At 37.7% G+C, this 13720-nt stretch overlaps 2 protein-coding genes across 2 annotated transcripts; one reads left to right on the top strand and one right to left on the bottom strand.

Annotated features, from left to right (window-relative positions):
* Positions 1-177: 177 nt before the first annotated feature.
* On the top strand, positions 178-7685 carry WDR61 (WD repeat domain 61). The gene is made up of 10 exons (XM_009575854.1): positions 178-223; positions 316-343; positions 699-804; positions 1693-1865; positions 2962-3110; positions 3459-3552; positions 4344-4437; positions 5132-5224; positions 5870-5948; positions 7402-7685. The coding sequence occupies exons 1-10, from the start codon at positions 212-214 to the stop codon at positions 7489-7491; spliced, it is 918 nt and encodes a 305-aa protein (XP_009574149.1). The 5' UTR covers positions 178-211; the 3' UTR covers positions 7492-7685.
* Positions 7686-8557: 872 nt separating this feature from the next.
* On the bottom strand, positions 8558-13462 carry DNAJA4 (DnaJ (Hsp40) homolog, subfamily A, member 4). The gene is made up of 7 exons (XM_009575853.1): positions 13448-13462; positions 12258-12438; positions 11212-11316; positions 10197-10406; positions 9888-10118; positions 9244-9344; positions 8558-9162 (listed from the first exon to the last, which is right to left on the bottom strand). The coding sequence occupies exons 1-7, from the start codon at positions 13460-13462 to the stop codon at positions 8944-8946; spliced, it is 1062 nt and encodes a 353-aa protein (XP_009574148.1). The 3' UTR covers positions 8558-8943.
* Positions 13463-13720: the final 258 nt, after the last annotated feature.

Below are 13720 nucleotides of genomic sequence, written 5' to 3'. Positions count from 1 at the left end.
CGCGGCGGGGGTGCTGGGCCCTTGCGTGGCGCGCGCTTCTCGCCGTGGGAGCGGAGGGTGACAAAAAGGCGGGGTTTCCCTCAGGCCTTATTCCTGTGCCTGCCCGGGTTTTCTCCTTCCAGAGCAGTGTTTCTGAGGCAGAGCCTTATTGCTGAGCCTAATGGGGTTTCTCCTTCCAGAGCATTCCTGTTAAGATTGTTTCCATAAAGACATGACCACACAGGTAAATGAAAACATAGCGTTAATTAAAATAATCGCTAGCTTGATTTTTTTTTAGGCTGCTCATACGTAATATTAATTCTTTTTTCTTTCTAGTACGGTATCCTCTTCAAGCAAGAGCAAGGTGAGAAAACACTAACATGTATTAAATAATACTGGTCTTCTTGGATGATGTAAAATTGATAACGGCAGATATACTTGTGAGATGATATGCATTATGTTTATATTAAGTATAAATCTGAATAACTCAAAAATAGCTATGCTGTTTTTTCAACAGTGACCTTGGTGAACAGAATACATCATGTATTTTGAAACAAGGAAAACAGTGACAAGGCTCTCAGAGCACCAATAGACCTGAAGAGTGAAGGGTCTGTTGCCAACATTACAATCAGCAATTTTAGCATTACCAAAACTGGTAGTTGTATTCCATCATAAGAAAACACTTAATTTTTAATTTCTATGCTTATATTCTCTTTTAGCTCACGATGATGCCATTTGGTCAGTTGCCTGGGGAAAAAATAAAAAAGATGGTTCTGAAACAGTGATCTCTGGTTCTTTGGATGATCTAGTGAAGGTCTGGAAGTGGTGAGTGAAGTGCTCCATATTAACCAGTTTTAAGCCTTGGAAGTAGTCAGTATGGAGACAGAGCAGTCTTGAATTTCCATAATCTGCAGGGATGTTAGGTGTTACATCGGGGAAGGGGTAGCTTGGCACAGAGAACTGTTCTCTTGAGCAAGCTTATCTTCATCGGTGCGTGCTTTCTCTTAGAGTGGTAGCATTCTAATGTGTTTTAATTTTTGAAGAATGTGAACCCTTTTGAAAATGCACGTCGAATTTTACATGTTACCTCCCAGAGAATAGTACAACTTGATGTATCTCTAAACCAAAGAATCAGAAATGCAACTTCTTATGAGACAATGCATTGGGAGCATGTGTACTGTGAAAGGAATAATGGGAATAGAGTAAAAGAGGAAATTCCTTTTTGTTAAAAAAAAAATCCTCATAATCCTCATACAAGTGACACTGAAGTGTGCTTTTGCAAAGAAATTGTTCTGTCTCTTAGCCAAAGCAGTATTATGTGCTTCACTTTAATGACATGAGTAGCTCTGTTGTGGTGATTGTAAAAATGTTGGTCATTGCGTTTCATGCTACGCTGACAGATTAACAGTCTGCTGCGTAAGTACCCATCTACTGATGTGTAATGGACATTTCAATGGGACTACTTACAGACTTCAGATGAAGTACATGCTTTGTAGAAATACGGTAAACGATTGATTTGTCGGTTCTTTCCCTTAAGAGCAATTTGTGCGTAGCTATCTTCACATTTCATGGGTGAAGCTGGATTCCCCTTTTATTGAACAAAATGGAGAAATGTGGGTTGTCTTGTTTGTTTGTTTGTTTTGTCTGAGGTTGGAAATCGCTTAAATACTCCCAGCTATTCATAACTAGGCTTTTCTTTCCCTTGAACAAAAGGAATGATGAAAAATTGGATCTACAGTGGACTTTGGAGGGTCACCAGCTGGGCGTGGTATCTGTGGATATCAGCCACACAGGCTCCGTTGCAGCATCCAGCTCACTAGATGCCCATATTCGCCTTTGGGATTTAGAAACTGGCAAACAGATCAAGTCAATAGATGCTGGTCCTGGTAAGATATCAGTGTTAAGCTGTCTCTGCATAAGAAGTGGACTTACTCTAGATAGTGAATACTGTACAGTGTGTAAGTAGGGTGTATGAGGTGACTAGGGTTTTTTTTTTTTAATCTTTGTTTGCAAAAATCGTAGTGATTTTATGAGCTCAACATAAAGTAGTACCAGACAATTTTACATTTATTTTTTCACACTACTTATGCTTTCTCAGATACATTTAGATATGCTTTTTCCTAGATGCATACAGCAGAATGGAAACCAGCTTGCTTTTACAGATGTATTGATAAAAGGATATTTTAAAAAATAATTCAAATGCTTATTCAAATTGATTTACAAAGAAAGTCTGAACTTTCTTCGTAAGCACTGCACTGCACTGCACTGAATTTGAGACGTATATGTGATGCTTATTTATGCAGTACATCCAATCCTGAGTGAGCAAGTCAAAACACAGTAAAGCTGAAGTCTGGATCAATGTTACCTCCTCCAAGTTGGAATTCAGGGCTTAAGATCTTACTCTAAATATTTGATTGGTCCACTGGCAATCCCTAATTTAGGAACAATCTTGCAGTGGTTTAGGTAATTAATATTAAGCTTATAGAAAAAAACCGTGAATTACATTGTGCCAGATAAATACATTGTACTGCTATAAAAAGGTATGTTTTTTTAAATTCCGTTGCAAGGAATGTTGATCTGTGTTACATTTGTATATCTGTGTTTCTCCTGCATCTTCTGTGGTTTGCTAGATACTGGTGTTGCTTTCTCTTACTGGTTTAATATCTTTTGGTACCAGGAGAAAAGTAAGAATTTAGATTTAACGCATGCAGTCTTAAATTCTAAATTTATTGTTACAGGAGGGTCTAATAAGCTCAAGGTCTTACTACAAAATGTAGTATTTTACTAAATGGAAATAAATGCTCCATTAATTACATAGAAGGAAGTTAACTTTCATGAGCTTGTACACTCTTCTTAAGAGTATGTAGTAGAGTTTAGAGTATTAAGAGTAGTTAGGGGGTTAAATATTTAAACAGGTGCATACAGAACTTTGTTGAATAAGAACTAGAAACAGTATTCAGCTGATTTTTTCTTTTTATACAGTTGATGCTTGGTCCCTGGCTTTTTCACCTGATTCCCAGTACCTTGCAACAGGAAGTCATGTGGGAAAAGTAAATATTTTTGGTGTTGAAACTGGAAAGAAAGAATATTCTCTGGACACCAGAGGAAAGTTCATCCTTAGCATTGCATATGTAAGAAGCACAATTGATAATTTCTTATGTGAAATTGCTATTGATGTAATATGTTTTAAATCAGGTATTTTTGTTTCCATCTATCTCTACATGATACTAAATGACGGCCATACTTGGATAGTTCCAACTATAAAGTGCGTGACATTCCATCCCTGCATATATGGAAAATATACTTTGATTTTTCTTATACACATATTGTGAATAAGTCAGCTGAAGTCTTCAGGATTTTTGGAGCCCAGATTTCTTGCATAGATCGTATTTGTGAAAAGCTGCCAAAAGAATGTCAGGGAGGTACATAGCATAAATGCAGACAGTTGTTAAATGCATACTTTTTGTGTTTTATTACAGAGTCCAGATGGAAAATACTTAGCCAGTGGAGCGATAGATGGCATTATCAATATTTTTGATATTGCAACTGGAAAACTTCTGCATACGCTAGAAGGTAATGGTTTGTGTATTTGCAATACCCAAGTTCTGGCTTCGTTCCTCAACAAAATTAAAGGATATAATGCAAGTCAGAGTAAGATACAACAGCCATGGCATAAATGAATTGATGTTTCTGTCCATTGGACAGTATTTATTTAGTGTCCTGTAACTTAAACCGCTTAAAATATTAGAGGCAAACTGTAAACTCAGGCTTGCATCATAAATGCCTATCTCAAAAGATATAGTCAGTAATGCTTAACTAAGTTCTTAAATTGCAGTTCCTTCTTGTATTGCAGTGCAGCACAAGGGAGTGAAGCTAAGCCAAATGTGTGCTGCCATGTGTATGGTTTTTCTTTTTGCTATGGTATCAGTTTTATAGTAATTTATTCCTGTTTTAAAAAATAACCAAACATTTTATGTTGTGGAAGATGTGCATTTTTCTAACAGATTAACAGGCTTTTAATGTTCATGCTGTTTCTGTCGAGTTGTATAGTTAATTAAAAAACCCAACCCCTTAAACAATATGAAATCATATTAGAAAATATGACATAATTTTTAATAAAGGTCCACAGCTGAAAAAAAAGATACTTTTTTGTTGCAGTGGACGTGCCTTAACATTCAAAGTTTGGAGTTACTGTCAGTTTCCATTTTATGTTGTGCAAAGAAGCCTGTAGAGGCATAGAGAGAAAGACTCTTCAGAGGTTGCTTTCTTTTAACAGGGAATGCTGTTCTTGTGTAGCTTCTTAAGCACTGTCATTAGTAAGAGGAATAGCTACTTTCTAAGCCATATATAACTTTGAATTTTAGGTCATGCGATGCCTATTCGTTCACTGACATTTTCTCCAGATTCGCAGTTACTTGTAACTGCTTCAGATGACGGCTATATCAAAATCTACGATGTGTAAGTTGTTATTTTGCAAGACATGCAAAACAGCTATTCAGAGAGGCTGTAAAAAATATATCAAACCCTCTGCTTTCTATAATTCCCTTCAGCTTCTGTAATTCCCTTCAGCTTTTGGTGACTTCTTTATGTAATAAATAATCTTAAATAATAAAATACTACACCCTTAGGTAGTTTTTAAAAAGTGCGTAGGTGGATGACAGCCTTAACTTGAAAACAAATTACTTTCCTCATATTTGAAAGGAATACAGGCTAATTGTTTGAGGCAACAGGCTAATTGTTTTCTGTGTCTGTCCTGTGCGTTTGAGTTTCCCCATCTTAAACATCTCTTCTGTACCCAAGAAATTCTATTTATGACCTATTCCTGTTGCATTGTGCAAAAACTTGGAAGACCGTGGGGAGGAAGAAGCGCTGCTTCAGTGATCTTCACTCCCCTAAACCTGCATTACTTTGCCTTCTTCGTGGTGTTTTGTCCACCAATGTATCTTCTTAGTGATTTATTTTTATGTTAACCATTTGAAATGGAAAAACAGAATCTGTTGTAACATCAGTTCAGCTTGGATGAACAAATGTCCAGAAGTCACCTTCCATGACCTTGCATTGCACCATTCCTGACTGCACTAGCTAGAGTATATTCCTGTTGCTTTTTCCCTGGAATTCACAAACCAAACGTCAAAATTTGTTCTTTCCACAGGCAACATGCAAACTTGGCTGGCACATTAAGTGGTCACGGATCCTGGGTATTAAATGTAGCGTTTTGTCCTGATGATACCCATTTTGTTTCCAGGTAGTGAGGATTTTTAATTTGTTTATGCTTACTGAAAAAAAAAAAATTTATATCTGTAAAGGGAGGTGGATCATAAAAAGTAAATGTGTACAAATTGCAATGGAGTCTATAATGGAATAACATACATTACAATTAAAGACTCAAGAGCCAACCTGTGATGTGATACCAGTTATACTGAATAATATTTTATTTTATACTGTAAATCATCCCACTGCAGTGTAGTTCCCTACAAATGAAGAACATCTAAACCTAAGAGAAGAACAACTTGATTCTAAATAGCTGAAAAATTGCTGTTGAATTAAAAAGTACAACCTAATGTAGTAGTATATTAATCTAGATGAACTTCAGTGTAAACTCTTAAAACAGCTCAGGCAGTTGGGGGACCAAGTATATGTAACAGGAGTTTCTTTATCCGAAGAACTTGCTTCAAAGAATTTTCTGGCTAAAATGGGAGTCTTCATTTTCATGTTGGATTTTAAAGGTAACTGGAGCCTGGCGGAAGATGCACTCCTTTGCTACTTCATCCCTGTATTCGATAGGTGAAATAGGGTTTCTTATGTCTACCGTATGAGATCTTTTAACCTTTGCACTAAATGATAGTTTATCTATTAATTTAAACATTGATCAATATTATTTTTCTTTCAGTTCATCTGATAAAAGTGTAAAAGTTTGGGATGCTGGAACGAGAACCTGTGTTCACACTTTCTTTGACCACCAAGATCAGGTATGTCTACTGTTGCTTTATCTAGGTCACTGTTCACAGGAGAACTTGAGTTGTGTACATTTGTGCTTCAACTTGGTGCTATAGCTTCGGGGTGGGACTTTAGTTTGCTGTAATGAAATCTTAAAAGTTGTTCATGTTTATTTGGCACTTAATATTGAACCAATACTCCAAGTGTGTAGGCTGATCTCTTCCAAGTAATTACATTTTTCAGGTCCAAATAAGGGCAATCCTGAGTGGCCAAAAGGATTCTTACCAGACTGTGTTTTTTGTCTACGGTCTTACTTATTTCTATCACTTACACAGTGTGTGCATGTGTAAGGGTGGAAAATACTTATTTAAAAGGATGGAATTATCTAAAAAGATGCTTGAAAGCACCCTTGAAGCTTGGGACTTTTTCCTCCTCAAATGTCTGTAATTTTATTTTTTTTTCCCTTCCCTCAGTGATAGCTACCCGTGAGGGAAGGGGAAGTTAGGTATCTATGAAGTTAATCTTTCAAAATGTTAGGTGCTAAATAGAATAATGCTATTTTTTTAATGTATCATAGAGGAAGACTTAACAAAGTCTTTCAGATTTTATTTGGCCTCTTTCTTTCATAGTACTTTTTAGCTGGTAACCTTCTTTTCAGTTATCTACAGCTGTGGGGGTTTTAGTATTGAAGTACCAAGCAGAATTGGATTTCCAGTGTTGTTTTAGCTGTTGTCTATAATCTCCTAAGTTTGTGGAAGGCAGAGATGTATCAGCTCTTGGGAAGGCTGGTTTTTAGGTATTAATGCAAAATGGTGTACGAGATTCCCCCAAACATGCTGCTGTTAGTATACCCATTCTGCATCCCATGTTAATATGCTGGGTAGCCTTCAGTCTTCCTGATGTCATCCTGATGATGGAGATGCGGGTCACTTAAGAGTTTGTGTAACTGCTCTGAAAGTCAGAGGACTGACCTGAATTTTTCCAAGTTTTGCACCGATAAGTAAATGGCTCTTTTAATTAGCCCAAGGATAAACGGGATCATTCTTCAGTCTGTCATGTGTCAGTCAGCATGAAAAATACTTCCTCTCTTGCTTTCCCGAAAGCACTGTAAAATATTCTTTTCAGAAAGGAAGACAGGATGGGTAGGAGTGAAAATGTTAGGTTTGATTTATGCAAACTGGGGCAAGTACTTTTCAGCCTTTTTCAAGTATCTTTAGATTGTGTAAGCCATTGTCAGAGTGGAATGTAAGGACTTGTCAGCCTACTAGATGGCAGTGTCCTTCTCTGGCTCATCAACCTCATCTGCTGTTAAAGCAGAAGCCGTAATTGGACTAGCTCTCATAACATGGTGTTAAATAATCCTCCCTCTTCTGCTTGTTGTAGTCAATAAATGACTGCTATGAAGACATTTTGTTATAAATGACTGCTATGAAGACATTTTGTCGTAGTCTCCTGTTGATAACCTTGTGTATGTCCTATTTGCAGGTTTGGGGAGTGAAATACAATGGAAGTGGGTCCAAAATTGTATCTGTTGGAGATGACCAAGAAATTCATATTTATGACTGTCCAGTTTAAATGTCTTGACTCAGACCCTTTGATTAACTTGTGGCAGTTTTTAGGAATACAACTGTCCTTCTATGTAATTTTTTAGTATGATAAAAGCATTTTAGTAATGCTGATCTGCAAAATCAGCTATGTTTATATATAATTTTGATTTTGTTTAGCATGAGAAAGCTTTACTTTTTTAAAAATAAAAGCTACAGATGCAAGTAACTTGTGTCTAATCCTTGGAAAAATGTATTTTTAGAAATATGTAGTCATGGGTGAAGTAACTGCTCAGTTGATCTCCCCTACCTTTATACATAAATAGACTAGAGCTGGAAAGTCTCACAGCAGCTTATTTTAGCAAAAGGAAAAGTGACTGAGGCTACGTGTTGTATGCACGGGAGATGATAGCCTGCCCTCATCTTGATGTCCTGATGAGTGCAATAGGGTCACTTAAGTTGAACACCTGTTCCAGCAATTGTATGATGACATGTAGCTCATTCATCATGGTTTAATTTCACTAGAGGGTGCTACTAGTTGTTTCCAAACTCTATACAAACTCTACTGGAAAACAGATAAAAGTAAAAAGCTTTAATGTGATCATTCTACTGTGGAATCTTGTCATGTTATAAAACAACAGCAATATACCCAAAACCCATGTGGTTTTGGTTTATTCATCTTAGTTGAAGTAACAACCCTTTCTAGGGAAGGCTGAAATATAGAGCTTGAGCTTCTGAAAGATCAAAATTTTATTTGGAACTAGTTGCCTGTATGTAAATTAGAAGTACGTGGGCTACACTTTGTATACATTAGAAGGATACGTTATAACCTCAAGTTACACTTACATAGAGCTAAACAGCTGAAGAAATGCTACTCTAATACAACAAAAGAACACAGGGAAAAATGCTGTTATGCAAGGAGTGGGGCATGCACAAAATGCTTTTGAAATACAAAAATGAGACAGGTACTAGTGTTGCAGCTAACACAAAGTTGAACATGGAGAACAAGCTAGACTAGGTGATAGGAGTCTGAGCTTAGAGAAACTTAAATAAAGGGGGTTCTAGAGGGGCTTAGGAAGTACAAGAGAAGCATGATAAAATGTGAAGAGTTCTATTTATTAGAAGTTATCTTCTGCTATGTTTTATTCTATGAAATTAATTTTCCAGTATGAAAGTATTTACATAAGACACTCCACTTAGCCTCTATCAATATTGCCAAAGTCTTATATAAATAGCATAGGTGAAATAAATTGAGAACCTTCACAGCAAAGGAAAATGTATACCAACTTGGTTCTCAGCTGTGTGACATTTGCTTTATATATAAAGACTACAAGAACACAATATAAATTAGTTACAAAAAGGTGATACTGACAGCGCAGCAACTCAATTTGCTGAACACAAAAACCACAAGCAGTGGCTATTACAGCCATGCAGTTTTCATTGTGAAAATTTACATTTTAGATGACATCCGTTCCACCTTGCTTTAAGATGTCTGACATTGTACTCCTGTTCTTGGACCCTCCTCATCTTCTTCATATACTTCTCCCCCACTGTTACGGTAGGTTTGCTCACTTGGATCAAAATCTTCAAGGTCTACCTGATCCATCTCGTCTGTAACCATAACATCTTCTCGTGGAGGAAGCAAAGCCTCCAGCAGACACAGTTTCTCCCTTGGGAGCCAGTAGTGCTCTGGGAACTGGACCTACAATTAAGGTTTTTTTAATGAATAGTTACTCCTGATGCCAACACAGATATCTTTGCTACAGAAAAGCAGTCAACTTACCAAAAATTGTATAATTAAGCTGCCTTTATCCATTGGAGATTTGTAGATAGGCATCCCTTCGTTGTAGATACACTTTAGGTCACCATGTTTTATCACTTCACCTACACAGAGGTAAGGAGCTGGAAGTAAGCTTACGTAACAGACACTTCGTAACCATGAAAAGCAGGGTTATACACAAGCAGTGTTCCCACAGCACCTGAGGGAGACTCCCAAGCAACTCAGAAAAGGCTGCAGACTGAAAAGTGCTCAAACCAAGCTATAAAGAAGTAAGGCCATTTAGGCTACTTCCTCTACTGTAAGACAATCAGCTTCTCTTAGCACAGCCTTCAGGCTCAATGAACAGATAATCTAGTGGAGTTTAAGTTTCTGGCCTCTTGAATATTCTCCTGGCTATCCACCGACTGAGGCTGAAGTTATATTAAGAAGCATCTGACAGCTTTAGCTTAATTCTGCATGTCATGTTTTAAGAGTGACAAGAATGACAAAGAACCAACTAAATTAAATGACTGCAAGTGTAGTTTGAATCTGTTGCATCAACTGGTTAAAAAAACCCAAAACACACCCCACCCCCTAAAAAAAACCCCAGTCCAGGCACAATTAAACAGGCAAGCAGTTTATATAGCATCAGAACTCTTAAGACCTACCTGGCCTAGATGCTATGACAAGAACTCTGTTATCCAGAGTTTCAATGGTCTTTCTGAAACCACATAAAGCCTCTGAGAGTTGAATTCTCATTTTTGTGATTAAGTCATGCCCTCGCCTCTGAAAGACACTGTGATCCTTTTGATCAAGCACAATTATAACATCACCAGGCTCCAGATCAGGCTCCTGGTCACCTTCTCCATGGAATACTATCTTCTGACCATCTTTCATACCTGGAGAAAAGAAACCCATTTATCTCTGCAGAACTGTAGACTATGATTAGGGACACAGAACAAATACACAGTTCTTACCTTTATCAACATGAACTTCTATGATCTTTTTCTCTCTTACAACCTTACAGCCATTGCAGTTGTCACACCTGTCCTTTGGATTTATTCTTTCACCTTGGCCTTTGCATTCTGGACACACAGTTTGGATTTGTTGTACCTGAACCAGAACTTGCATTCCTCTTCCTTTACACACAGGGCACTTTTCTACTGCCCCTCTCTTTCCGCCATAACCTTTGACAAAAGAGTTAAATTTGATCTCAGTCTATCTCGGTCTCAAAAAAAAGGTACTCTACAGTGGTCAGGCTGGAACTCATTGACTTCAAGAGCACCTTTAGGGCAACTTAGAGTAGTTCAGTAATGCATTTCCAATGTAATTGGAATTTAGTTTCCATCATGAAACATGCCCCACAAGTTGGAAGTTTTTACAAACAAAAGAAGGTCAGGTTTTCTATGCACAGCTTATTTTATTAGCCTCTTCCCCACTGCCCATCTTGGTTTTCAAGGAACTATTGGCACACTGACTTTGAGACCTAGACATTCCATTAATACTTTGGAAAGAATCTGCTTGCTAAATATTTAATAGAGTACTAAGATACAAGACCTCATTAAAATTTACCTCAAAGACGACCAGTCATTATGGATACTTAATAGCTGTAAAATGAGTTGCGTAATACAAGCTAGACTTCTACCCACAGCAATTAAAAAAAAAGTTTAACGAAACAGCCATTTATTAAAGTTCTGGATTAAGATACTTTTAATTTAGGTACCCTTAACTATAATATGCAGTGAGTTTAAGTCTGCCATTAGAACAATAACTTTATGCCACTATGCTGAAGAGAGCCTTATTCTTGGATAAGCATAAATAACAACTAAATACCCTGGCAGACTTTGGAGGGGTGGGCAAAAAACAAGAGAGAAAAATAAAAACAACACACACACACACACAGAGAGTTTATTCCCAGCGCCCCACAATGTTCTAGGAAAAAAAAAAACCTTAGAGTAAGAGGGGCTCAAAACCACTATTTTTTTTTTTTACCTTCACACTTGCCACAAATAACATTCTTTTGCAGTGCCAGTTTCCTTGTAATACCATTATATAAGTCTTCAAGAGATACACCTAACTGGTGCACAACATTTTTGCCTTTAAAAAAAAAAGAAAAGAGAAAGATTAATTCTGGTTCAGCTGTTGTTAAGGACAAATGTTTATTTAAAGGCTTCTATACTTGTTCATACATGCACAGTCTCACTGAAGAAATGTGAAAAACTTTGAACACAGCTCAGCCCCCTTAAAAGCATGTGCAGTTCCATCAGCTTCCACTGAGCTGCACCCTCTTATGTCAGAACATAAAGTTTAGCTGTAATTAAGCAAAGCATCATTAAAGCCACCCTATCCCTGCTCCTACCCCTAATTTTATAAGCTTAACTGAAACAGCAAGATGCAAGGACACTACCAGCTTCAGATCTAGTCAATTTGGAAGTTGCTATTATGCCTACCTATAAATTTCCATGCCACTTCATAGCATAATTTTGAAGGTTTTACAGCAAGTTATTACTTGCTCCTTCAACAGACATCGGGCATGGAAAAAGATAGAAATCATACTGTGCTTTTGGCAGCACTCTGTACTCAGTTTCACATAATTTCTCCCAAATATTTTCATGAGATTTAACATCAGTAAAGTTTAAGTTGATGGTGTCCTTTGAAGCAAGTTGCCCAAAGCATATGAGCAAGTGAGGCACAGATCTGGAATAAAGGTAACTTAAAACAGGTCTAATTCAACTGCTCTAACCTACCAATGTTTCCCCCTCCCTTACAGATTACCCACACCCACTTTAAAAAAAAAAATAAACAGAAGTCATCAGAAAGATTGCTATGGCTATGTCATATTATCTACTTTATTAGAATCTTAATGCTAGAGTAACTAAAAAAAAAAATTAAAAAAAAAATCATAGTTTACTTGCTCTATTGTTGCAACGAGTAATATCCACACTACGTGCACTTAGCAGAACAGCAGTACCATAGCACAGGTGTTTTATGCTTAAGTGCATGGTTAGAGTTTCTAGAACTTGTTTAGAACTGTGTACCTCTTCTCTCTCTATTCATTCGGCCTCCACCACCAAAGAACATGTCAAAGATGTCCATGGGTGAAGAGAAGCTGCCGCCACTCAGGCCTCCTTCTTTAATAGCCTGCTCCCCACCCTGGTCATAGAGGTCCCTTTTCTTTGGGTCCGACAGAACTTCATATGCCTGGGATATGAGTTTAAACTAAAAAGAAAAAAGAAGCTCTGAACAACTATGACCAAGAGGAAAAGTAACCCTCTCATATGCAACTCCATCTTCAGACAGAGTCACTATAGTGCTCTCTTGCAGCATTTGTCTTTTTCCAAAAGGAAACTCCCTAAACAAATGTGTAATAGACTATAACAGTACACTTTTGTCCGGGAAAACCACCCCTTTTCTCCCTCTCCCCCCTCCTCCCATGTAACAAGTGGGCTTAATTCAGAGTCGCATCCAGCTTACAAGCACATGCAAACTACACTTTGATGATTGTAGTAGTTGCAACCATTATACACCTCTAACAAATCCATTTAGAAAGGGATATGATACTATCCCCAAAGTCTTGGAGGTCCCCAGACGCTCAATGGCCACAGCAGTGCTAGTCATTCTAGAGCTACACAGGGATCCTTCATGCCTGCTGAGCTGCTACATCCAGCTAGAACTGAACAGAGATTTAAGTGACCAGACACTGGTGTTGCTTACTCATTGCAAATAGAAGGGCTTAGATACAAATCAAAACATCCACTTTATCAAAAACCTTAAGTGATTTTTTTTAAATAGCCATCAAGAATTTCCTACTACTAGGATGACTAAGCCAATTTTTAAACACCATTTGCTATTACTGAAATGACTACTTCCATTTTAAACTTGATTTACTTATGACCAGGTAAAGTGGTGTAAGCAAAAAAGCAGGCCAAAAATAAAAGCAGAAAAGGTTACCTTTCACTATGTTACATTTAACTAGCTTGAGTTTTGTAAATTAGTGTACTAGATACACAAATATGGAGCTTCTATTCCTCTGTTAAGGTATTATCAGACCAGCTTTTAGGTAAATGATCCTATCATTCAAGTTTTCCATAGTTCTCCAATTGTGGTGCTCATTTATTCTCCTAGGCAACATGTGGAGTTGAACGGGTCTCTGCTAATAGCATGTAAAATGGTTTTGTTGTAAACAGTCCACCCATGTGCAGCCCAATGATTTCCTCTGGATAGTTACCTTGTACATCTGCATTAGCATTTTCTCTGAAGAAAACCCATCCTGTTCAGGAACACAAATCCATCCAGTGCAACCCCAGCACGCACAGTAGTGCCGGCAGCTGGATCCACCACTGGCCTTTGCAACATCTGACACAGCACGATGGCCATTAGGACACTAGAAATCCTTTCAGCTTTGCCTGTTTTAACCAGCATCTCTGTAAGAATGAGCTCCCATTGGCAACTACGGGGAGACCGGTAGGAACCGCGTCCAGAAAGAGGAACTAAGGCCTCC

This window comes from Fulmarus glacialis, unplaced genomic scaffold (assembly GCF_000690835.1).
Source record: "Fulmarus glacialis isolate BGI_N327 unplaced genomic scaffold, ASM69083v1 scaffold34564, whole genome shotgun sequence".
Classification (NCBI taxonomy): domain Eukaryota; kingdom Metazoa; phylum Chordata; class Aves; order Procellariiformes; family Procellariidae; genus Fulmarus; species Fulmarus glacialis.
The sequence above is the reverse complement of the archived record's forward strand: the minus strand, read 5'-3'. Positions and strand labels throughout refer to the sequence as shown.

Bases quoted from the DNA above. Each gene is read 5' to 3' on its own strand.
- WDR61 (XM_009575854.1), top strand. The intron at 344-698 runs GTGAGAAAACAC...ATTCTCTTTTAG, and splicing joins CCTCTTCAAGCAAGAGCAAG to CTCACGATGATGCCATTTGG. The intron at 805-1,692 runs GTGAGTGAAGTG...CTTGAACAAAAG, and splicing joins CTAGTGAAGGTCTGGAAGTG to GAATGATGAAAAATTGGATC.
- DNAJA4 (XM_009575853.1), bottom strand. The intron at 10,407-11,211 runs GTAAAAAAAAAA...CTTTTGTCAAAG, and splicing joins TATTTGTGGCAAGTGTGAAG to GTTATGGCGGAAAGAGAGGG. The intron at 10,119-10,196 runs GTAAGAACTGTG...TCTTTTCTCCAG, and splicing joins AGAAGTTCATGTTGATAAAG to GTATGAAAGATGGTCAGAAG.